We start from the raw sequence: 25,074 nt of genomic DNA, 5'->3' as shown, positions 1-25,074 counted from the left end.
GAACAGTGGGTTAACTGCCTTGTTCAGGGGCAGAACGGCCCAACTTGGCCAGTAAAAATGGCCCAAGTTCTAAATTCTGTCGCTGTACATTTCAAAAGTACTAAACAAATAGTTATATTGACTACGTCCATCCTAGCTCGCTCATTAACGTCTTAATCAAAATTACGGATTGCCTCTAATCTGCTTGTCGTTCACTTATGCCATAGTTTGTACATCTCAATTGTCATTAGAAACCACATTTGTTTAGGCAAGTCAGTCATATCAGCTATGTTTTTTAAAGGCAGTAAATGAGACTGAATTAACTGTTTTGCTGCTAGACAAGGCTCTGCTGATAGCCAGGTGTAGCAGTGGTAAGATGTTGGGACTGCTGTTGGGATCGCTTTATGTAGGCCCTAACAGTTTGTGGGCACCATTTGTCACCATTATAGTGCAATTAATATATTGTTTAGTGTTGTTTTGTAGCTTTGCTGGCATGCATTCCACTTTATTTTCCTTGTTGCTGGCATTGCCCAACAGAGCTGGTGTAACTGAGTCAGGTTTGTAGGCCTCCTTGCTCGGACACACTTTTCAGTTCTGCCCCAAATATTTTCTATATGATTGAGGTCAGGGCTTTGTGTTGGCCACTCCAATACCTTGACTTTGGAAGTATGCTTGGGGTCATTGTCCATTTGGAAGACCCATTTGCGACCAAGCTTTAACTTCCTGACTGATGTCTTGAGATGTTTCTTCAATAAATCCACATAATTCTCCTGCCTCATGATGCCATCTATTTTGTGATGTGCACCAGTCCCTCCTGCAGCAAAGCACCCCCACAACATGATGCTTCCACCCCTGTGCTTCATGGTTGGGATGGTGTGTTTCAGCTTGCAAGCCTCCCCCTTTTTCCTCCAAACATAACGATGGTCATTATGGCCAAACAGTTCTGTTTTTGTTTCATCAGACCAGAGGACATTTCTCCAAAAAGTACAATCTTTGTCCCTATGTGCAGTTGCAAACCATAGTCTGGCTTTTTTATGGTGGTTTTGGAGCAGTGGCTTCTTCCTTGCTGAGCAGCCTTTCAGGTTATGTCGATATAGCACTCGTTTTACTGTGGATATAGATACTTTTGTACCTGTTTCCTCCAGCATCTTCACAAGGTCCTTTGCTGTTCTGGGATTGATTTGCACTCAAATACTTATTTTCCACCATAATTTGCAAATAAATTCATTAAAAATCCTACAATGTGATTTTCTGGATTGTTTTTCTTATTTTGTCTGTCATAGTTGAAGTGTACCTATGATGAAAATTACAGGCCTCTCTCATCTTTTTAAGTGGGAGCACTTGCACAATTGGTGGCTGACTAAATAATTTTTTGCCCCACTATGTCTCTTATACCTGGAACAGGCCATGTAGATACTGACTCACCATAAAGTGAATCATTTTGGTACTACATCCTTTTTACAATGCTTGAATTTTACAGTACTTGCAAATACTCTAACTATTTAAACTATGTTATAATTGCCAGATTAGGCACTAGCTGAATCAAGGAATCTAGAGATAAGAACAGACTTCATTACTGCTCCTCTTGGCTCTCAATATCTAACTAGAAAAAGAAAAATAATCAAAATAGCTTGATATTGAATTTCTATACAGTACCAGTCAAATGTTTGGACCAACTTATTCGAGGGTTTTTCTTTATTTTGGCTATTTTCTACATTGTAGAGTAATAGTGAAGACCTCACAACAATAAAATAACACATATGGAATCAGGTGGTAACTTTGTTGGTTACCACATGATTCCATGTGTTATTTCATAGTTTTGATGTCTTCACTATTACTTTACAATGTAGAAAATAGTACAAATAAAGTAGGTGTGTCCAAACTTTTGACTGATACTGTATTTCAATGTTATTGAGACATAAATGAAAATTAATAGATTTATTAGCACAATTATTATCAAATATGATATTACAATTATAGGAATATTTTAAATATTTTATTTTTGTGTATCTTATATACATATGTAAATAAGGTATTTCTATTTATTTATTTTTTATAAATTAGTAAACATTTCTAAAAACCTGTTTTTGCTTTGTCATTATGGGGTATTGAGGAAAATATAATTTAATACATTTTAGAAATAGGCTGAAACGTAACAAAATGTGGAAAAAGGGAAGGGGTCTGAATACTTTCTGAATGCACTTTAAGAGTATGGGTTGTGAGGGTGAAGAAGATGCTGAGCTCAGTAGCTCATGCTCTTCAACCATTGACAAACTGGGATCACAAGCATTTCCTACACTTTTGCCAGAATTGCCCTTTGGCAAGTCCATCCCTGCCTGGAGGGCTGCAGTATGTGCAGGGTCCTGTCTCAACCTAGCACAAAAACAACTAACAATCACCCAGACCTTGATTGGCTGCCCTCTAGGGTCAGTGAGGAACATTGTCATCATATTGTAAGCCACAAACATTCGTATAAGACCGATGGCTCTATCTACTGGTCAACTGCTGCACTGCAGAGGCCTCTTCAGCAAACAGGTGCTCTCAGGAACGGTTCCTGAACAAAGATTGGCAACCTTGATCAAAGAGACAGACACAGACTCTGTCTGGCAGAGATAGATGTGTAGCATGCTGTGAAGAATGCAGTTGACCCAATAACATTATTTACATCATATTCCAAATGACATCTTTTCATATTGTGTGGAATGGACCATAGATGTGGAGCTCAGTGTCCTGTTATGTGGGGTGGCAGGTAGCTTATTGGTTAAGAGCACTGGGCCAGTAATTGAAAGGTTGTTGGTTTGAATCCCTAGAACCAACTACGTGATAGTCAGTCTATATGCCCTTGAGCAAGGCACTTATGCCTAATTACTCCAGGGTTACTATTTTTGATATGAAAAAAATAAAATGTACAGTTCACACACTTGTACATGTGTGAAACAGTAGGACAAATGTAAGCACCCACCTAATTATTATATAATAGTGCATTTTGTATAACTTGTCACTTGATCAACGGTATGCAATGCAATAAGGAGGATTTGGGGTTATTTCCTATATCATAGGCTGTTGGTAACTAGTGATCACTGTGTCTGGTCTCTCATCTCCAGCAGACGGATATCCCGTGAGGGGTTCTTGGTAGTAGGCCTACAGTAGTGCAATGCATGAGTTCAATTGTGGTTCCATAAACATCTATAGTGTAGAGGTGAATTGAATACAGTCAGGAACGGACTGGGACCAGAAATCGTCTCAGGAATTTCTGACACCGGACCTTTTTTTTATACCTTTATGCCCCCATTATCAGCCCAATAAATACATTTTTGTGCAAAACCCCCAATTTCAACAGGCCCAGTAGGCTAAAGATGGCCCAGCCCATCTGGCATTTGCCAGAACTGCCCTATGGCCAGTCCTACTCTGAATACAGTCTAGGGTTGCTACCTACATAATTATAATTACAAATAAAATTCAAATAAATTAGACAAAAAAACTACAGATTGGGTCTATGCATATCTGATAATAGATAGAATATAATATAATTTAGGTCCAATAATTCAGACATGTTTTTTTAATTTAAATTCTAGAATAAAATACGATAGAAAAATACCCTGCAGAAAAAGAAAATAATCCTTACTGTAGTTGTAAGTGGAGACCAGCCTCCTCGATAGCATCGTCACGTGACTTTCCATAGCAACGGGGAAATTGTCATCAGTTCCGCTCGGAAAGAAGTGTAGCAAGTACAGTCAGGTTTTACCAAGCCGGGCATTCGAATAGGACAGTATTCTATCGTCTGGTTCTATATTTGCATGTATTTGAGCAAGGCGGACAGTCTTCCGACTAGGACTGCTCCGTGTATTATATGAAACTGCATCCCGAAATCATGAGTCACCTATACCCAGGGTAGGTGCCATTCTTTGGACATTTTCTACAGGTTGACGTTCCCTAGTGATGATAGAGGTTTTAGTAGGGCTTGTCTACAGACCCGAATGATAGGGTAGCCTACTTGTTGACAATTCTAAGACTTTATTATTCATGTTTGAAATATTTTTTTACTTCATTGGCTATTGGACTCTGTTTGAAGAAATGCTTGACTTTATGGAATTGAGCGAACAATAAATATTAGTAGCGAATGGAGAGAACGGGACGCGACCTCGGGTCACCGGCGTGAAAGGCAAAGCCTACACCTTACGCAGCTCGCCAATAGGCGTAACTGAATTGGTGGGAATTGTAACGTGGTTCAAATACAATATAAAAAGTTGTTAAGGACTTTATAGCTAATCATATTTTAGCAAATAGCAACTTAACCTTGATCCAGCTACTGTCATTGCAACAGCTTGACGGTTACGCCAAGAGATCCCGAACCTCTTGACGAGATCGACGGGGTGTTACGTTCAGGTCGCTACATTATCACTTCCTTCGATAAAGCGCTTCTATAAACGAAGTTCCTTGTGTGTATACGCCTCATGGCAAAAACAGTTTTTTGTGAATTTTCAGGGGGTCACCCCAACCGGGATTTGAACGCTGGTCCAGTGAATGTCATCACCTTACTTTAGCCATTACACCAAGAGATCCGATCGTAACAAAAATCACGAGGTGTTGTGCTAAAGGGATAGTTTACTTAAATTACAAAATACATGTTAATTTCCGTATGACAGAAATCCATACTTTGGTTTTGTTTACCTGGCCACTGTTTCAAATGCTAACTTTTTAGCACTTGTGGCACACATGTAATACAAGTCAATGGAAACAATATAAGCATTTTCACGCTTCATGTCCAAGTCGTCCTAATGTATCAAATAAAATATTTCAATTATTTTGTTACTTTGAGATGATTTGGACGGGAAGCGTGAAAATGCTTATATTGTTTCCATTGACTTGTACTGGAAATGTGAAACATGTTTTTTTTTTAAAGAAAGAAAAAAGATGTGGTCAGATTAACAAACCAAAGCAAGGATTGCCGTCGTACCTTGTCCATATAGTGTTTACGGGGTAAGGAAACCAATATGCCATTTTATAATTTAGTGAATTATCCCTTTAAGTTCGCTGCAATATTATTATTAAGTAGCATATCTTAGATTGTATCTAAATCATTTGGCCACTCAGAATATCTTTGTATGGGATGACAAGGTATCCCATGCTCTTGGACAAGCTCTGGTGACCCTACCCCGATGAGAAATCCGTACCGGTGTTATTTAGAGCAGGAGAGAAAGACATGGGCACAAAAGGGCGATTGGGTTAAGTGTGCTATCCATCCCTTAATTCCTAAGGTAATCAGACACGGGTAATAGAGCCAATAGTTGTGGGGAAACTGTAACGCTTTAGGAAATCAAGTCTGTGTTGGAAAGAGCTAGGCAGAATTGAAGTTGAACACATCCGAGGGTAGACCTGACACCATGATAGCCTAGTTAATGACAAAAACAACAACATGGAAGTTTTATTTATTTATTTGTAACTAATGGCACAGATGATTCATTGACATTTAGTCTAGATGTTGTAATGATGAAATTAAGCATAATTGTTACTTTCAGAGGTGATGCAGACTGGTGAACCACTTTAATTCATTAGACAGGTATTCTCAATCCATAATACAACCCACTATAAAGGAGAACAGCCAAAATGAATTACATTACTGATACATGACATATTAGGCACATTAAATGGATACATGTATGATGTTTTCACATAAAAAATAAATAGCCTTTCTGTCATAATGTAATAGGACTTGCCTTCTCTCTTTAGGCTACTTTCAGCCTACAACAGTCTGACAGACAAACACCTTACTGGATACTTCAACAACACCCGGATCAGGAGACATCTCCAGAGAGTTGGCCTGGTACGTCAAGTACACCAGTGGTTAACACTCATCAGCAATATTCCCCTCAAAGTTTGTATTAGGTGATGATGATGTAGCTTTGGTCCCGGGTGTTACAAGCCACACGTAACACCTTGGACCAGAGCAAATGATGATGATGGTGAGGCAATAAGGCACAAGACTACAGTCCTAGCTAAATTCTTTCTTGAGAAATTGCTCTTGCTAAGAAACTATTTTTGTTTCTTTTTGATCCATTCAATTAAAAACAATCACAGTAAGGTACCAAATTGTTACCCAGAAATGATTTGATATCGAGATAAAAACAGCTGAGTTGGACCTTTAATTAAAGCAAATTTTCTGCAATTCAGCCTCCTGGGTGGAGCAGTGGTCTCGGGCACTAGCTGTGCCACCAGAGACTCTGGGTTCGCGACCGGGAGGTCCATGGGGCAACGCACAATTGGCCTAGCGTCGTCCGGGTTAGGGAGGGTTTGGCCGGTAGGGATATCCTTGTCTCATCGTGCAGTAGCGGCCCCTGTGGCGGGCCGAGCGCAGTGCACCCTAACCAGGTCGCCTGGTGCACGGTGTTTCCTCCGACACATTGGTGCGGCTGGCTTCCGGGTTGGATGCGCGCTGTGCTAAGAAGCAGTGCGGCTTGGTTGGGTTGTGTTTCGGAGGGCGCATGGCTTTTGACCGTCTCTCCCGAGCCCGTATGGGAGTTGTGGTGATGAGACAAGATAGTAACTACTAACAATTGGATACCACAAAATTGGGGAGAAAAGGGGGTAAACATTTTTTATTTTTTTAAATCTGCAATTCTACACATTTTGCTATGGGGTGGAGAGGGAAAAATGCAGTTACAGCTAATTTCCTGCAATTCTACTCATTTTGCCATGGAGTGGAGATCGTGGCAAATTGAGTGACTGTCAGTGACTGACATAGCGAGAGAAAAACTGCTGATGCACAAACACATTTTGAAATTGCACCTGGTGTATTCTACTATTCTTACTCTCAATAGTAAGTTGAGATCCAGACTTAGTTCCTAAGATATATATAGTACCAGTCAAAAGTTTGGACACGCCTACTCATTCAAGGGTTTTTCTTTATTATTTTGTTCCTAGACCGTCATTGTAAATAAGCATTTATTCTTAACTGACTTGCCTAGTTAAATAAATATTTAAAAAAATAACTTTCAATGTTCTTGATATTTTCAGGATTGACTGACCTTCATGTCATTTCTCTTTGCTTATTTGAACTGTTCTTGACATAATATGGACTTGGTCTTTTACCAAATAGGGCTATCTTCTGTATACCACCCCTACCTTGTCACAACACAACTGATTGGCTCAAATGCATTAAGAATGAAATAAATTCCACAAATTAACTTTTAACATGGCACACCTGTTAATTTAAATGTATTCCAGGTGACTACCTCATGAAGCTGGTTGAGAGAATGCCAAGAGTGTGCAAAGCTGTCATCAAGGCAAACGGTGGCTACTTTGAAGAATCTCAAATATAAAATATATTTGGATTTGTTTAACACTTTTTTGCTTACTACATGATTCCATATGTATTATTTCATAGTTTTGATGTCTTCACTATTATTCTACAATGTATTATACAACTCTTGAATGAGTAGGTGTGTCCAAACTTTTGACTGGTACAGTAATATATATACAGTGGGGCAAAAAAGTATTTAGTCAGCCACCAATTGTGCAAGTTCTCCCACTTAAAAAGATGAGAGAGAACTGTAATTTTCATCATAGGTACACTTCAACTATGACAGACAAAATGAGAAGAAAAAAATCCAGAAAATCACATTGTAGGATTTTTAATGAATTTATTTGCAAATTATGGTGGAAAATAAGTATTTGGTCAATAACAAAAGTTTATCTCAATACTTTGTTATATACCCTTTGTTGGCAATGACAGAGGTCAAACGTTTTCTGTAAGTCTTCACAAGGTGTTCACACACTGTTGCTGGTATTTTGGCCCATTCCTCCATGCAGATCTCCTCTAGAGCAGTGATGTTTTGGGGCTGTTGCTGGGCAACACAGACTTTCAACTCCCTCCAAAGATTTTCTATGGGGTTGAGATCTGGAGACTGGCTAGGCCACTCCAGGACCTTGAAATGCTTCTTACTAAGCCACTCCTTCGTTGCCCGGGCGGTGTGTTTGGGATCATTGTCATGCTGAAAGACCCAGCCACGTTTCATCTTCAATGCCCTTGCTGATGGAAGGAGGTTTTCACTCAAAATCTCATGATACATGGCCCCATTCATTCTTTCCTTTACACGGATCAGTTGTCCTGGTCCCTTTGCAGAAAAACAGCCCCAAAGCATGATGTTTCCACCCCCATGCTTCACAGTAGGTATGGTGTTCTTTGGATGCAACTCAGCATTCTTTGTCCTCCATACACAATGAGTTGAGTTTTTACCAAAAAGTTATATTTTGGTTTCATCTGACCATATGACATTCTCCCAATCTTCTTCTGGATCATCCAAATGCTCTCTAGCAAACTTCAGACGGGCCTGGACATGTACTGACTTAAGCAGGGGGACACGTCTGGCACTGCAGGATTTGAGTCCCTGGCGGCATAGTGTGTTACTGATGGTAGGCTTTGTTACTTTGGTTCTGGGATTTTTGCTCACCGTTCTTGTGATCATTTTGACCCCACGGCGTGAGATCTTGCGTGGAGCCCCAGATCGAGGGAGATTATCAGTGGTCTTGTATGTCTTCCATTTCCTAATAATTGCTCCCACAGTTGATTTCTTCAAACTAAGCTGCTTACCTATTGCAGATTCAGTCTTCCCAGCCTGGTGCAGGTCTACAATTTGGTTTCTGGTGTCCTTTGACAGCTCTTTGGTCTTGGCCATTGTGGAGTTTGGAGTGTGACTGTTTGAGGTTGTGGACAGGTGTCTTTTATACTGATAACAAGTTCAAACAGGTGTTATTAATACAGGTAACGAGTGGAGGACAGAGGAGCCTCTTAAAGAAGAAGTTACAGGTCTGTGAGAGCCAGAAATCTTGCTTGTTTGTAGGTGACCAAATACTTATTTTCCACCATCATTTGCAAATAAATTCATTAAAAATCCTACAATGTGATTTTCTGGATATTTTTTTCTCATTTTGTCTGTCATAGTTGAAGTGTACCTATGATGAAAATGATAGGCCTCTCATCTTTTTAAGTGGGAGAACTTGCACAATTGGTGGCTGACTAAATACTTTTTTGCCCCACTGTATGTATGTATGTATGTATATATATATATATATATATATATATATATACACACTGAGTGGACAAAACATTAACGATACCTGCTCTTTGTGAAAGCTATGTAAAAGCTATGATCCCTTATTGATGTCACTTGTTAAATCCACTTCAATCAGTGTAGATGAAGGGGAGGAGACAAGTTAAAGAAGGATTTTTAAGCTTTGAGACAATTGAGACATCGATTGTGTATGTGTGCCATTCAGAGGGTGAATGGGCAAGTCAAAAGATTTAAGTGCCTTTGAAGTGGGTATGGTAGTAGGGGCCAGGCACACCGGTTTGTGTCAAGAATGGCAACACTGCTGGGTTTTTCACGCTCAACAGTTTCCGTGTGTGTCAAGAATGGTCCACCAGTCAAGCATTGGAGTCAACATGGGCCAGCATTCCTGGGGAACACTTTCGACACCTTGTGGAGTCCATGCCCAAATGAATTTAGGCTGTTCGCAGGGCAAAAACGGGGGTGGGGGGGATTAATATTAGGAAGGTGTTCTTAATGTTTTGGTCGGGCTAAGCAATCGCTGATTTCGCTATGCCTGGAACCAGCCTGTATGTCCATGATAATGATATTGATGCGTGATTTCGACTGGCTCATAAAAAGTTGTATCATCTCGTTTGGGCACGGTTCACTCTATGTATGGTACTACACAGATCGAAATTCAAAAGTGAAACATTGTTTCTGAGGTTGGACAGGCAGACAGCGAGTCTTATATTTACCAATGCTGAACCAAACAAAATGCTACTGTAGGCTTTGAAGTAAGGGGAAATAATACCGAGTTGAGTTGAGATAGCAGGCATAGGTGTGTCGGTGACGGCCAATACAGCGCGGCTTGGAACGCTGCTCGTCCAATCAGCATCCAGGATCCAAACAACCAGTTTTGTAATGATGATGATCATGATGTAGTGATGATGACTGAAGTGTATGGGAGACAGAATAGTAAGATAGTAAAAATCTTCTTTTGAGGACCGTACAGGCTAATAATAACACTTCCTAATGTGATGTGTGATATTCTATCAGATCACCAGGAGTGGGCGGATTGTCCCAGACAAAGAGTACAGACACAATGTGATGCAGAGAGCGCACCAGAGGCATGTGAGGGAATGCCTGGCCCAGGCCATCTTCCATAAGGTGCTGGACATGGAGGTGAGAGAGGGAGAAGAGTGAAGTTGCCCCTAGAAGCTGACCTTGGGTCAGTTTTGCATTCCCCCAACTAGTGTTTTTTATTTTAGTAATTGTTTTTACCTTTATTTAACCAGGAATGTCCATTGAGACCCGGAGTCTCTTTTTCAAGAGAGACCTGGCCAAGAAGGCAGCAACAATCAATACATTAAATAATTAAAACATACAACAATAAGAACATGATTTAGCCTAAATAAAATTGCATTTACGCTCCTGAATATGACCCTGTCCTAGATACCATGATCCCATTGTTCTGATCGGTGGGTTCTTCCTGCCTCTGCATGAAACGTAAACATTGTCCTTCTCATCCAGCGTCTCCATCAGATCGAGATCAAGAGGAAGTTGGAGGATTTTGCCCGGAGGGAGAGAGTGCATAAAATCAAGGTGCCTCATTTGGATATGAATATTCTGTATAACCTGTGACTCCTTTGAATGTATTGTATCAAACATAATCGTATGCAACCCAATGTCTCTCATGTATTTTGGAGGGAGTCGTGAGTAAAGGCATTATAACCATAGTCTTTGTCTTGGTGAAGGTGGAACGTTCCAAGAGGTACGAGGAGGAGATAATCCATATCCTGTCTCCACGGCCGCCCACGGGCCCCAGGGTCTCCCACACACAGCATTCTGGCCCAGAGGGGGAGCACTCTGAATCCTCTGAATCTGTGAGTGATGCCTCTGAGACTATAGCAATTAAGGCAAATGCACAATAATAACAATTTTGATAATGATTGCTCAAGAGTCGCATTATTGTGACAAGGTAATGCCAGATAGTTGTGACAAAGGTTCAGAAAATAAGTATCAGTGTTGGCGATTATGATGTTTGTTTTTAAACTTGATCATGTTTGACGTTTTAAGAGTTATTGTTACAAGAGTTATACACATGTAGCAAATTGAACTTTGTTTCAACCACACAGCAGCCATGGAAAATGTATTTCATTGGTAGCTATAGGCTGTATGTTGATGGATGTGTGTGGAGCTGATTCATGGCCTGCGCATCCCAAATGGCACTCTATTCCATATATAGGGATGGGTCCTGGTCAGAAGTAGTGCACTATATAGGGAATAGGGTGCCATTTAGGATGCAAACATAGCCGTACGTGCTGAGATAGTTGCCAGGTTGGTGTTGACATTCTAGTCAGCAGGTCTGAAGAACACTTCTCTCTTGTGTTTGCTCAATGTCTCGTTTAAGAGTGTATTCAATGTGAAGTGGTGGGATTACACAAGTTTATCTCACGCTTTTGAAATGTAAGATGTGGTAGCTTAATGGCTGAATCAACATATGTCGAGGGTTGAACGCCTGCCTGGGTTTTTCTGGCTTTGATTGTTGTGTTTACTAGAAGTTAGATGGTGTCTCTTGACAAAATCTGCAAACAGATGTATCACAATCATGTTGGGGCTTGTTCAAATCTTACTATATAGTGTTGCCAAAAATACTTCAAATATTATTAAAAGCACTTGGTTAAACATACACTGAACAAAATATAAATGCAACATGTAAAGTGTTGGGCCCATGTTTCATGAGCTGAATTAAAAAACGTTTTCCAGATGCACAAAAAGCTTATTTCTCAACAACAAACAATTGCACAAATGTGATTACATCCCTGTAAATGAGCATTTCTTCTTTGTCAAAATAATCTATCCACCTGACAGTTGTAGCATATCAAGAAGCTGATTAAACAGCTTGATCATTACACAGGTGGACATTGTGCTGGGGGCAATAAATGGCCACTTTAAAATGTGCAGTTTTGTCACACAACACAATGCCACAGATGTCTCAAGTTTTGAGGGAACGTGCAATTGGCATGCTGACTGGAATGCCCACCAGAGCTGTTGCCAGAGAATTGAATGTTAATTTCTCAACCATAAGCTGCCTCCAACGTCGTTTCAGAGAATTTGGTAGTAAGTCCAACCGGCCTCACCCCGCAGACCCTGCGTAACCACGCCAGCCCAGGACCTCCACATCCGGCTTCTTCACCTGCAGGATAGTCTGAGGAGTTTTTATGTCTGTAGTAAAGCCCTTTTGTGGAGAAAAACTCCTTCTGATTGGCTGGGCCTGGCTCCCCAGTGGGTGGGCCTATGCCCTCCCAGACCTACCTAAGGCTGCGCCCCTGCTCAGTCATGTGAAATCCATAGATTAGGTCCTAATGTATTTATATACATTTTCTTATATGAACTGTAACTCAGTAAAATCTTTTAAATGGTTGCATGTTGCATTTATATTTTTGTTCAGTGTAGTAAATTTGTAAATAAGAGCATGTTTAAAATATTGAAACATTTACTATGATGAGCATTTAAATGTCCATCAGAATAAAAATAAAAAACATATCCTGCTTAGAATGTATGGTTGATGTGTGTGTGTGTGCCTCAGCCGGGCTCGTCTCGACCCAACACGGCTCCAGGGAAGATGCAGAGGCCGGTGCGTCTGAAGCCCATCCATAGTAACAGCACCACAGCCTCCCACAGACACACCTCCCCCTACAGGCCCCATGACTCCTCCAATGAAACGGACCAGCCTTTCAACTGCATTGTGAGACCACCAACATCGACTGTATTATTTATAACACTATAGCACACACACACGCACGCAGACACACACAGACTTACGGGGTTGGCCACCAGTGGAGTCTTTATCCGTTAGTCAGAATTCCATGCATGTTTTATTGCATTTGCTTGCCTTTGTATTCCCAGACCCATATCCGGGCAACTTGTAATTGAAGCGTTATCACAGGAATTTTATATTTTCTTTCCAGATGGACAAAGACTCCAGAAGACATTTGACCGGGACAGAGTTTTCCCGTGGTATATCCCCCTACCGCCTTCCAGTCATCAACAACTTTGTTACCCCAGTGCCACCACCGACTAAGAGGAAAGAGAGGGGCGGTTTTAAGGGTACCCCCAATGGCACTTTCAGGGGACGGAGACTGCGCCCCACCACGGCCCCAAGTGGTCCTGGAATGACGGAGGTCTCTCTTCTTTTCTCCCTTCCTCCCTCTCTGTCTGTTCAACCATAGTTCCCTCCACCCTTCAGATGACACATGGTAGAGTGTCCAACCATTCTATAGTCAAGTCTGATCAAATGCACACTACTTTATGGGAGTGCGGGTCGAAAAAAGTCGGTATAAAATAAATAAAATCCGCACACTCGTGAACTCCACCACGTACCTTTATTAATAAACAAACAGAGTTGTTGGAGACGTGCTTTGGTTATGAAATTTCACTTTCTTATGATATAAAATACATTTTACCAAGACAAATATGATTATTCATGTTCTGAATTGTTCCGTGGGGTCTTTCTCTAACGTAATCATTAACATTATATCAAAGAAGTCCGATTTCGTAACCTAATACATCCGATAATAATCACTGAGCTCTGTTGGCATAGTGGTGCAAGGTTCTCGTAACAACTGTTGAGGATTTTACATTTCGGGATCGTCGTCTTCAAAATCGTTATCTGCGGGTTGCAAAGAGCTAAATTAGCATGACACGAGCTGAATTAAATGTAAAAAGCTTTGAAAATAAAAAGCTTGGTATAAGCTTGGTATGCTCTGTTAATATTTCACAGAGATACGCTTAATATTAAAAGCGTATACAACAATATGAAACTACTACATGTCATGTCTCAAACTCGATATCCATCTTACCTCTATATTGTTTTTATGTCCTGTGGATTAAAGAAGAATGATGATGAGTTCAACGGGAAAGTGAGCCTGTCAGGAAGCCAGTAATTTAGCCTTAATTATTGCACAGAATCCAGCCTAGCTGACGCGATGCAATTTTCCTGATTAAAAAAACAACATTATTTTATCTGATAGAAAAATTAGGTTTGGACCATTGCTTTTCTTAGAGGATTATCTACATAATTAACATAATTCTACCCATTTGTCAAAATATGCGTTTTTTGATTGGACATTCTACACATGAGTTTTTTATTTTTATTCTCTACAATAAATACACAGGGATTTTTATGTCAGACCAAATCACACTTCTCTCAGATATACTATGCTTCAGTACCAGTGCACAGCTGCAATTTATAGTACAGTTTGATTACAAGGGCTCTCCAGATAGGCACAGTGACTGTAAGTTAGCTGCCCACTTCTATCATACCCAATAGAAACCATTCAGGTTTTATGGTGCTTACTTAGTGTAATATAATAATAATATAAGCAATTTAGCAAATGCTTTTATCTGAAGTGACTTACAGTCATTTTGAATGAATGGCCCCAGCGGGTACTTACTGACCTAATTATTCCTTTGCAGTATTATAAAGGCCTCAGGACACATTGAAAACAAATCTGTTTTTGCTTCCAGGACTCTACTCTCCCGCGGACCTCTGTGCAGAGCAAAGTATGTGTGAGCATGGTGTTCTTTGGGAAGACAGTGCACCTGTCACATGACCTGATGGACATGAGGGATGAGGTGAAGGTGTTCCAGCAGCACTGTGGGGGAGAGAACCTGTGTGTGTACAAGGGCAGACTCCAGGAGGGAGGTCAGTATGGGAACACGCAGGAAGGGAGGTCAGTGAGTGTGTGACAGACAGAGTCGGGTCTATTCGGTCTTGCCCCCCCAAAATTTAAAGACACTTTTTTAATAGCACTTCATTTTTTCTCATCTCAAACCATTTGCATGCAGATTGCGTAAACATCCCATAAAATATGAAATACTACAATACAACGTATCCACTTTACCTCTATTTATTTTTTAGAGACGTTCCAGTTTGTGTCGCGGCGCCACCGTGGCTTCCCCTTCAGCCTGACGTTCTTTCTCAACGGGCTGCAGGTGGAGCGCCTCAGCTCATGCTGTGAGTTCAAACACAGGAAGGGTTCCCGGCTAGGCGGCCGCCACGGACATTTTGGATTCTCCAGCACGGAGGGAGCCTCGCCCTGCTACAGGTGAGATACAGTAACAGCAGGATTTTAAAAGTATGCGTTACTGTCTGAGAATGGAGTGGTCATGTCGAAAGCAAAGATGTTATCCTGAGTGTTAGAAAATGTATATTCAATCCAAACTCTTTTATTTTAGCACCTCTATTATCTGAATTTGTCAATAAATCCCCAATTATGATGAAATCTCAGTGATACACGTTCAATGTCTGCAGTTTAATCAGGTGCACAAGGATACAGTATGTGAGGTCCATTTTCATTTTCCAGGTGTATCATAGCCATGGGGTTAGACAAGAAGCCCACCCCTCCTCCAAAGAGAGTCAAAGAGGAAATCATAGTCACCCGCCCTCTAAACACTGGGAAGGACACTGCAGGGGTGGAGGAGGAGATGATTGGTAAAGACAGTCACTCTCAACCAGAGCCTGAGACAACTCAGCCACAGGACATGGAGACAGAGATCAAAGAAGACATTCCAGAAGAGGAGGACAAACCAAAAGATGGTACACTGAGCTACACAGATGGAGACCTGAGAGTTATATCAATATTATATTGACATTTTGGTAATACTTTACTGTAGCCCCCCTTACATGCATTTATAAAGCCTTTATAACAGCTACAGTTGAAGTCGGAAGTTTACATACACTTAGGTTGGAGTCATTAAAACTTGTTTTTCAATCACTCCACAAACTATAGTTTTGGCAAGTCGGTTAGGACATCTACATTGTGCATGACACAAGGAATTTTTCCAACAATTGTTTACAGACAGATTATTTCACTGTATCACAATTCCAGTGGGTCAGAAGTTTACATACACTACATTGACTGTGCCTTTAAACAGCTTGGGAAATTCCAGAAAATTATGTCATGGCTTTAGAAGCTTCTGATGGGCTAATTGACATAATTTGAGTCAATCGGAGGAGGTGTACCTGTGGATGTATTTCAAGGCCTACCTTCAAACTCAGTGCCTCTTTGCTTGACATCATGGGAAAATCAAAAGAAATCAGCCAAGACCTCAGAAAATAATTGTAGACCTCCACAAGTCCGGTTCATCCTTGGGAGCAATTTCCAAACGCCTGAAGGTACGACGTTCATCTGTACAAACAATAGTCTGCAAGTATAAACACCATGGGACCATGCAGCCATCATACCGCTCAGGAAGGAGACGTGTTCTGTCTCCTAGAGATGAACGTACTTTGGTGCGAAAAATGTAAATCAATCCCAGAACAACAGCAAAGGACCTTGTGAAGATGCTGGAGGAAACAGGTACAAAAGTATCAATATCCACAGTAAAATGAGTCCTATATCGACGTGACCTGAAAGGCCGCTCAGCAAGGAAGAAGCCACTGCTCCAAAACCACCATAAAAAAAAACAGACAGTTTGCAACTGCACATGGCAAAGATCGTACTTTTTTTTTTTAGAAATGTCCTCTGGTCTGATGAAACAAAAATAGAACTGTTTGGCCATAATGACCATTGTTATGTTTGGAGAAAAAAGGGGGAGGCTTGCAAGCCGAAGAGCACCATCCCAACCATGAAGCACGGGGGTGGCATCATGTTGTGGGGGTGCTTTGCTGCAGGAGGGACTGGTGATCCTAACTGACCTATGACAGGGAATTTTTACTAGGATTAAATGTCAGGAATTGTGAAAAACGGAGTTTAAATGTATTTGGCTAAGGTGTATGTAAACTTCCAACTTCAACTGTACATGAACACATAACATCCATCATAGGCTGTCATAAACAAGGCATAAGTTACCAATATTTTTGTGAAAATGATTAATAATACCTAGTCAATTGTCCAAATGAATGTACTCAACTGAAATGTGTCTTCCGCATTTAGCCCAACCCCTCTGAATTAGAGAGGTGCGCGGGGCTGCCTTAATCAACATCCACATCTTCAGCACTCAGGGAACAGTGGGTTAACTGCCTTGCTCAGGGCAGAAAGACACATTTTTACCTTGTCAGCTCAGGGATTTGATCCAGCAACCTTCTGGTTATTGGCCCAATACTCTAACCACTAGGCTACCTGCCACCCCATAATAGAAGCGTAGTCGTTGCTCTGTCTAACACTCTATGGTACAAGATTAAAATCATCTTAATAAGATAGTTAATCATGTTAAGAATATTTTTTTATGCTATGGAGTCATAAGGCGCTATTTGTTTTTCCCAACAGACTATGAAGAGGACTTTGAGGCGGATGACGAGGGGCAGGCTGAGGACAGAGGAGAAGAGAAAGACAAGAAAAGTGTTCCTCCCTCCAGCGAAAGAGACGGAGAGGATAGAGAGAAAGGCGACCAGTCTGACAGTGAGGACGATGACAAAGTTGGTTAGTTAATAATCTTAAAAATCTTGATTTATAATCAAAGGAAAATGAATTAAATAGAAGAGTTTACACCCCAATCCAAATATAGTCCACTTCATACATTCATCGTTGATTTCAAACCAAATATATCACACTTCATCCCTTCATCGTAGATCTCAATCCAAATATAGTCCAACTCATCCATTCATCGTAGATCTCAATCCAAATATAGTCCACTTCATCCATTCATCGTAGTTCTGAATCCAAATATAGTCCACTTCATCCATTCATCGTAGATCTGAATCCAAATATAGTCCACTTCATCCATTCATCGTAGATCTGAATCCAAATATAGTCCACTTCATCCATTCATCGTAGATCTGAATCCAAATATAGTCCACTTCATCCATTCATCGTAGATCTGAATCCAAATATAGTCCACTTCATCCATTCATCGTAGATCTTAGCTCTTTAAATGATAAATGTTCTATTCCTTTGTCTCCTGTTAACACTGTCTCCCTTGTAGAAGAGAGAAGGTCAAGGTCGAGGTCAGACTCCAGCTCCTCAGGAAGTGACATGGACGACAGTGAGGCTGAGGCCAAGGAGGACCAAGCAGTCAACCAGGCAGCTGACTTAGAGGAGGCTCCTCCCCAGGCTGAACAGGCAAAAGACACCCCCACCACCATAGCACCTGATCCAGACCAACCACCCACAGAGGATCCCACCACAGCCACAGAGAGCAGCTCTCCTACCCCACCCCAGACCACCTCGACTGGGGAGGAAGACACAGGGACCTTGGGGTACAGCCCTGGGGACAGCACAGCGAGACCCACAGAGCTTGAGGTGTCAGACACCAGTGGGCTGTCGGAGGAGGGGAAAGGGGATGATGATGATGGGAGTGCTGAGGCTAAGGAGGAAGACGACAAGGAGAGTGGGGCTAAGGCGGAGGGTGAGTCGACACAGGAGGAGGAGCCTGAGAGGGGTAAGTATGTACCGTCACATCCAGACTCGCCTGAGTGAGAGCTGTACCCCTCCCATCCCCGGGTGCCTTTTCCATAATCAGAGCTGTTAGTTTTTCTATATAATACATTAGTTGAGTTTGATATATTTACATGTATACAGGCCTTTACATAAGAATCCATCGATTTTAATTCTGAGTATTGTGAGATAACAGGTCAGTTCGGATGGTGGAAAAGGTGATTCTGTGTGTTGCTTGGGAGAAACCATTTCCTGCTTCATTTTGGACCTGCCTGTCCTTTTCTCATTCGCCTTCACGCCATTGTAATTGTGATGATAAATAAGATGGCTGTTGGAGCTAAGTGGGAACATGCTTTTTTTGGTCTCATCTGTGTTTGTATTCAAGTGCGTGCCGGTGTTTTTGGACTTTAATTTGATAAACATTGTAATGTACAGATGTAGGATTTTAATTTGAGCCAGTTTGCTACAGCAGGAAAATAATCCTTAAACAACAGGAAATGTGAATTATTATGTGGATTATAATTCAAGGACCTTTTTGTCGTCTAAAATTTCAAAATGGAAATTACGAACTTCAGGAGGCTTTTTAAACCTCAAATACACTACAAGTTTTACATTTCCTGGATTGCAGGAAAGTTCTCCTGCAACAGCGTGATCAAATTAAGATCCTAGATCTGTAGAATGCCTCTGAGGAATTTGTATTACTTCACCGTAGTTCTTCCTCAGAATTGGTTGCACAGATTGAACATTCTTAATGAACAACTTTGTACTGTATACCTGACAAATTATGTCTGAAAATACTGAGCTGAGGATTGTGAATGTCTGTTTTGGGTTTGCTCTCCTGTGTGCTTTGTTAAGTTGATGTAATTTTGGCCAACACAACATATCTTTTTAAAAATTTGTTTGGGCCCATGAGCTTTATCTCTGTATTGCTTTTTGCTTGTTTATTTAGCAGGTTAGCGTTTTTTGTCATGAATCTTGTTCTGGGGGCAGCTCTGTAGAGTGGTCACTAGCTGGCACGGCCACAAACTCATAAAATCAGATTTTAAACATAACCATAACCATGACATTAACCACACTGCTAACCCTAATGCCTAAAACCCTAACCTTAAATTAAGACCAAAAAGCAAATGTTTTTTTTAATGAATTTGTACAATATAGCTGGTTTTCACTTTGCAGCTGGCCTATCTAGCAGAAATTGGTCAGTTCTGCCTCCAGGGCCAGATTCATGACAATAAATGTCAACCTGCATTTATTTCATGCATGCTGAACATCTGAATGTGATATACATTATACTATTCTCCTTCAATTGGCTAATGTAAATATTAAAATGAGTCTCTCTCTGAAATGAAGTTTCATTTTACTTTGTTCTGTCTAATGTCCAATCATTGCTTTCAGTTTATTTTGTTTTAATGGCTCCTCATTATGTTCTTTTTGTATATGATTATACTGCTTGTGTTTGTTGACATGTAAAGGTCATTCATTGCATGCTTCACATCTCTGTCTCCTTCCCACGCCAAACCCAAGCCAAGTCTGTGCAGGAGAAACTAGCAGAGGCCATTTTGAAGGAGGCTCAGAGTCACTCAGAGCCAGAGCTGAGTGACACCAGCACTGAGACGGAGGAAGACCCCACTGAGAAAAACCAACAACCGGACACCATTGGTAAGAGCGCCAGTTATTTGTCCTTAATTAACACGTGTGCAGTATATTTAGTGTGTGAGAAAATGTCAATAGTCAGTCACCTACCGCCTATTTTTTTCCCGCAGGTACGGAACCAGAGCAAGCCGGGGCTTTTACTCTGGAGCATCAGATCAGTACAGAGGAAGTGAAGTGTGAGGAAAGTTCACTCAGTGCACAGGAAATGACCTCACAGAGTGCTGCCGAGGGAAAAGAAGTCGGGACTGAGCTGAAGGAAGAGGAGGAAGATGGTGCACCGGAGTCTGAACAGATAACTGAAGAAACCAGTGGTGTGACAGAGGCGAAAGAGGAGGATCCAAAAGCCAGTCCGGAGACGGATGATCAAGAGGAGGCGGACAGCAAAGTAGAAACAAAGGGGAAAGAAAAGGGTGAAGAAACTAAGGGCAACCAGGAAGAAGATGAGGCTGTGGATCTTCAGGCGGGCGAGCCAGCTAAAGCAAGTGATTCTGTAACTAGTAAAGAGCAGCAGGAAGAGAAAAACACAGCAGATCCTGACATACCACCTAGTGAGTCAGAGGAGATGAAAAGCACCAAAGATGAGTCATCTGCACCAGAAGAACCAGGGAGCAAGACTGAGATAGAAACAGCTGTGACGGGTGAGGCAGGGACTGAGGTGGCAGAGAGTGAAGCAGTAGAGATGAAAGCAAAGCCCATTGCGGATTCAGAGTCCCATAGCCACAAAGAGATGCCTATAACTGACAAGGACAGGCAGGGAGATGGGGAGGAGGACACGGTTGGAGGTACAGAGACTGAAGTCACGGCAGATAATTCAAGCAGCGTGTCAGAGAAAAGTGGAGATACTACTGTCTGTGCTGAAAAGACAGCAGAGGGAGCTGAGAAGAGTGAGGATGCACCTGGAGAAACCGAAGCCAAACTTGAGAGTGACACAGGGGAGGCTATGAAGGAAGACAGACTAGAAAAAGAAGCTGGTCCGGATGAAGTTGGAGGAGAAACTACTACAGAGGATAAGGCAAGTGATAAGGTAGAAAATGACTTTGCCCAAATTGAAGAAGGGAAAGTAAAGGACGGTGAAAAGACTGGAAATGATAAGAAAGAAGAAAAGCAAGAGACTGAGGAAGTAAATACTGGAGAAGCTAAGAGAGATGAAGAGAAAGTTAGTGAGGGTAAGGTAGACAGAAGTGAGAAAGATGGGGAGGAGAACGCAGAAGAGGGGACACAGGGTGGAGAAAACGCTGAGGGGAATAAGGCAGAGGAGGGAGAAACAGATGACAGCAAAAAGGCAGCAGAAGTAGAAGATAAGGTGGAGTATGAAGAGAAGGTTGGACAGGCAGAAAAGGAAGACGATGATGGAGAGGAAATTGTAAAAGAAGAGGGCAAGCTAGAGCGTGGGGAAATGGTTGAAGAAAATAAAGCAGCAATAGTATCTGAGCATGAAACAGGAGAGAAAGAGGGAGAGGAAGTAGTTGAGGAAAATGTTGTGGATGAAGAGGAAGCCAGTGAACTTAAAGCGGAGGAAGGAGAAAACATGACAACAACTGAGGTCAAAGTTGAAGAGACTGAGATCAAAGACAATGTTCAAGAATCTGTATGTGATGCGGACAAGAATGATGAATTTGATGTAGAGAGTGGCTCAGCTCCAATTGTTGGAGATAGCACTGCGGCCAGAGATGAGACCCTAGTCAGCAGGAAAGAAACAGAGAAAAAGGACAGTGAGGTAGATTCTGAAAATGGAGAGACAGCTGCAGCCTCTGAAGTTCAGAGTGACACCGCAAGAGAGGAGACAGAGTCCACAAACCAAGATACCCAAGGCAAAAACAAGGTAGATGAAAAGGACAAGGAGGCAGAAACAAAGACAGATGACCTAAACAAGGTGGAGACAGAGGAAGATCCTAAAGACCAGGAAGAGGCAAATGACAAATGTGAAAATACCAAAGTAGATCAGGATGCAGACACAGAAGACAAAGAATCTAAGGCTGAGGAATCTAACAGAGATAGCCATGCTGGTTCACATGTAGGGGACCCAGAGCCAGTTAACACTGGGGCTGAATCCAAAGAAGAGGCTATGTCAGAGAATGCTGATACGGAGACTAAGAATGTCAAGGAGATAGAGGCATCTGTAGAGTCTCAAGAGCAGTCAGAACTAAAAACTCAGTCAAAGGACAGAATTGTAGATGCTACACTTGAGAGTGCAGATAAGAACCCAGATACAAGCACAGATAACTTGGATGATGGCAAAGAGAAAGTTAGTGATGCTACTACAGAGGTGATTGTTGTTTCTGAAGAGACACAAGCTCCAGCTTCAGAACCCAGACCTATGGAGCTAGAAGATACTACAGAGACGGAATCAGATCTGAAGGAAAAAGAACATAAAACGGAAGACGAATCCACAGAAGGGGCAAGCAAGCCATCTGAAGAAGGAGTCAGCGTTGTCCTCAAACCTCAGTCAGAAACACAACAAAAAGAAAGCAGTGCTTCAGGTAAAGACACTAATGTACTTGAGGAAAGTGTTAAAGCTGAGGACCATGCTGCAACTCCAGAGACCTTGGAGAAAGGAGACAATAGGGATCTTGTAACTAACTGGGTGAATGTACATCAATCCTCAAAGTTCTTTGAGACATTCATAGAGCCCCTAGATGACTTTACTTCTGACAATGTCATCAGTGAGTCTAATTCGGATGCCAGGGCTATAGCGCCAACACACGTGACCGAAATTTCCAGACCAGAGAGACCTACTAAAACGGCAAAGACACCAGACCCGAAACCTGACAATCATGATACCAATGCCTCGGAGAGGAGCGCAGCTGTTGGAGGCGGAGCTGGCACCATTGTTGAGAGTATAGTTACGGAACTTAAAGAGGCAGCCCCATCCACAAAGGATGACAATGAGTCAAACAGTAATAACAAGGTGGAAGTGATCCAGTCAGATCTCAGTAGTACTCACTCAAGAGACGATGACGCCAGTGAAACTGGGCTAACAAAATACTCTCCCGAGGTGGAAGAGGGAACAGAAGTCACTCTCTTCACACTCTCTGCTGAACTTGAAGGCAGCAGTAGAGAAGACACAGCTGGGCCACGGGAGGAGGGTCAGGGATATTCAGAGGAGCTCAAAGGAACAACAGGGATGTCTGAGGATGACAAGGACAAAGATATGACAATGCAGGGAGATACTGATCTGACAGAAATGTCCAAAACTGATGTTGAAAGGATACAGGGCTCTAACCATTCAGCTGCCAGTGGCAGGCCTGAAAAGATCATTGAGGATCCAGCAGAGACTGAAGAAACCAAGGACAATTCCGGGTTGGATGAGCAACAAACATTGCAAGAGATAACCGTGCTGACAACGCTTTCCAAAAATGGAGATGAAACACAGGAGCAGTCTGAGAGTCCAGAGAATCACTCTGAATCTGGCACAACGTCAAGAGAACCAGAAGACACCAAAGATACAAAGGAACCGAAAGAGCAAGAGGCTGCAGAGGTTACAGAAATAACAGAGCTAAGAGCCATTTCTAAATCTGAGAATGAGAGCCAGGAATACTCCCAAAGTGTACAGCTCCATTCTAAACAACTGGATGGAAGCAGGAGGGGAGACAAAGAAGATCTACAGCTGATTGACCAGCTGAGCACCTGCTCAGTGGAAGACTCTTCGCTGTTTGGCCACACCTCATACCCTCTGTTGACAACTGCACCGACTGACAGTAACTATTAGAAAGCAACAGGCTGGCACAAGGGTAAGCTACACCATTATTCCATTTCTATATGTCTGAGATTTGTTGATATCTGAACAAGAAAGTAAAATAACACATAGGGCTTTGATTTGGAATGACGTTTGCTCTATCTATATTACAAAGCACTTGAGACAATCAGATGACTGCAGGATGACCAGGAAGGATATTCTTCGACATCACATTCTTTCCGGAGTTGCATTGTTCTTGAGAGGGACTTGCTGTAATGGTTCTCATGAGAGGACACTGCAGGAACAGTCACTCCACAATTGTGAATACATGTGTGAGTTTACTAAGAGCTTTAATGATTTCCCCCCTTTTTTTTACCAACAAAAAAAGTCTGGGTCATGAAAATGTGTCTTTATAAAACGTTTTGATAGTAGCATAGATGTTTACAACCATCCCTTTTTGGGGACAAACAGTGAGGCCTTGTCTGCTGGAGGTATCAAGCACAGGTGCTGTCACCAGCCCCCTGTAAACAGATACCCCTCAATTCACGCTGCACAAATAAATAAATCATTCATAGTCATAAGCCTGGTGGAGGCCAGCTTGCCCCAAAGCACCTTAACACACTTCGCAAGGCATGGTTGTGTGATGATTGGTTTGGAGAGAAAATAAAATACCACTGACTTAAAGCACTACAACACTTTCGCGTTGATGACAAAGACCTGATTGGATTATAGTTTGGCACGGGCGAGGAAATACAGTTGGCTCTTTATACTGGATGTATAACCTTAATTACACAGATAATGTTCGCCGTTTATACACAGAAAGAAGATGTATGAGATAGATTTCCATATTTTACATGGTGATAACTCTCCAGAGATTTGTTTCACTTTATCTGTAACGTATACATGATATGTTGTCACAAATTGTATCCCTGCATTTCCATTCAACTTTCTAAGTGATTACAATGTGTTCCTTTCAAGAATTTTTGAATCCAATTTAATGGACAGGCATTGAAATCAAATTCACCCAGTTCATTTGAAAATATTGTATGTCAAACATACAATGAACGCCTGCTGTACACAACTACACAAACAGTAATAATAAAGACTTGCCTAGTTAAATAAAGGTTCAATAAAAGGTCAAAGGTCAAACATACAGTAATAATAGTTGGAGAAATTGTGAAATGTCTTATGTAGGAAACAGTTTGTGTCAAAATGTGTTGCTGCTAACACATCTAATACCTGTATCATTCTTGGTTCGTTTATTTCTTCAGTTGGGGTGGCAGGGTAGCCTAATGGTTAGAGCGGTGGACTAGTAACCAGAATGGTTGCAAGTTCAAATCCCTGAGCTGACAAGGTA

The 25,074-nt window shown here is 41.6% G+C and overlaps 1 protein-coding gene across 2 annotated transcripts; it reads left to right on the top strand.

Moving 5' to 3' along the window:
- Positions 1-3,672: 3,672 nt before the first annotated feature.
- Positions 3,673-25,057, top strand: erich3 (glutamate-rich 3). 2 transcript variants are annotated; one of them, XM_024420985.2, is made up of 15 exons: positions 3,673-3,870; positions 5,710-5,803; positions 10,065-10,190; positions 10,539-10,610; positions 10,763-10,891; positions 12,598-12,756; positions 12,980-13,192; positions 14,538-14,715; positions 14,932-15,118; positions 15,377-15,609; positions 17,282-17,434; positions 17,937-18,392; positions 19,913-20,047; positions 20,152-23,772; positions 23,893-25,057. In XM_024420985.2, the coding sequence occupies exons 1-14, from the start codon at positions 3,830-3,832 to the stop codon at positions 23,748-23,750; spliced, it is 5,775 nt and encodes a 1,924-aa protein (XP_024276753.1). In that variant the 5' UTR covers positions 3,673-3,829; the 3' UTR covers positions 23,751-23,772; positions 23,893-25,057. The 2 variants fall into 2 exon arrangements, with proteins under 2 accessions (XP_024276753.1, XP_024276752.1); XM_024420984.2 differs by having other exon boundaries at positions 20,152-25,057.
- Positions 25,058-25,074: the final 17 nt, after the last annotated feature.

Source organism: Oncorhynchus tshawytscha, linkage group LG05 (assembly GCF_018296145.1).
Source record: "Oncorhynchus tshawytscha isolate Ot180627B linkage group LG05, Otsh_v2.0, whole genome shotgun sequence".
Classification (NCBI taxonomy): Eukaryota; Metazoa; Chordata; class Actinopteri; order Salmoniformes; family Salmonidae; genus Oncorhynchus; species Oncorhynchus tshawytscha.
This window is presented reverse-complemented; position numbering and strand designations above follow the sequence as displayed.

What these genes read in the sequence shown, in the direction of transcription:
- erich3 (XM_024420985.2), top strand. Translation starts at nt 3,830, where the DNA reads ATGAAACTGCATCCCGAAATCATGAGTCACCTATACCCAGG. An exon ending in ATCTCCAGAGAGTTGGCCTG is followed by an intron (nt 5,804 to 10,064) that starts GTACGTCAAGTA and finishes ATATTCTATCAG; the next exon opens with ATCACCAGGAGTGGGCGGAT. An exon ending in ATAAGGTGCTGGACATGGAG is followed by an intron (nt 10,191 to 10,538) that starts GTGAGAGAGGGA and finishes CTTCTCATCCAG; the next exon opens with CGTCTCCATCAGATCGAGAT.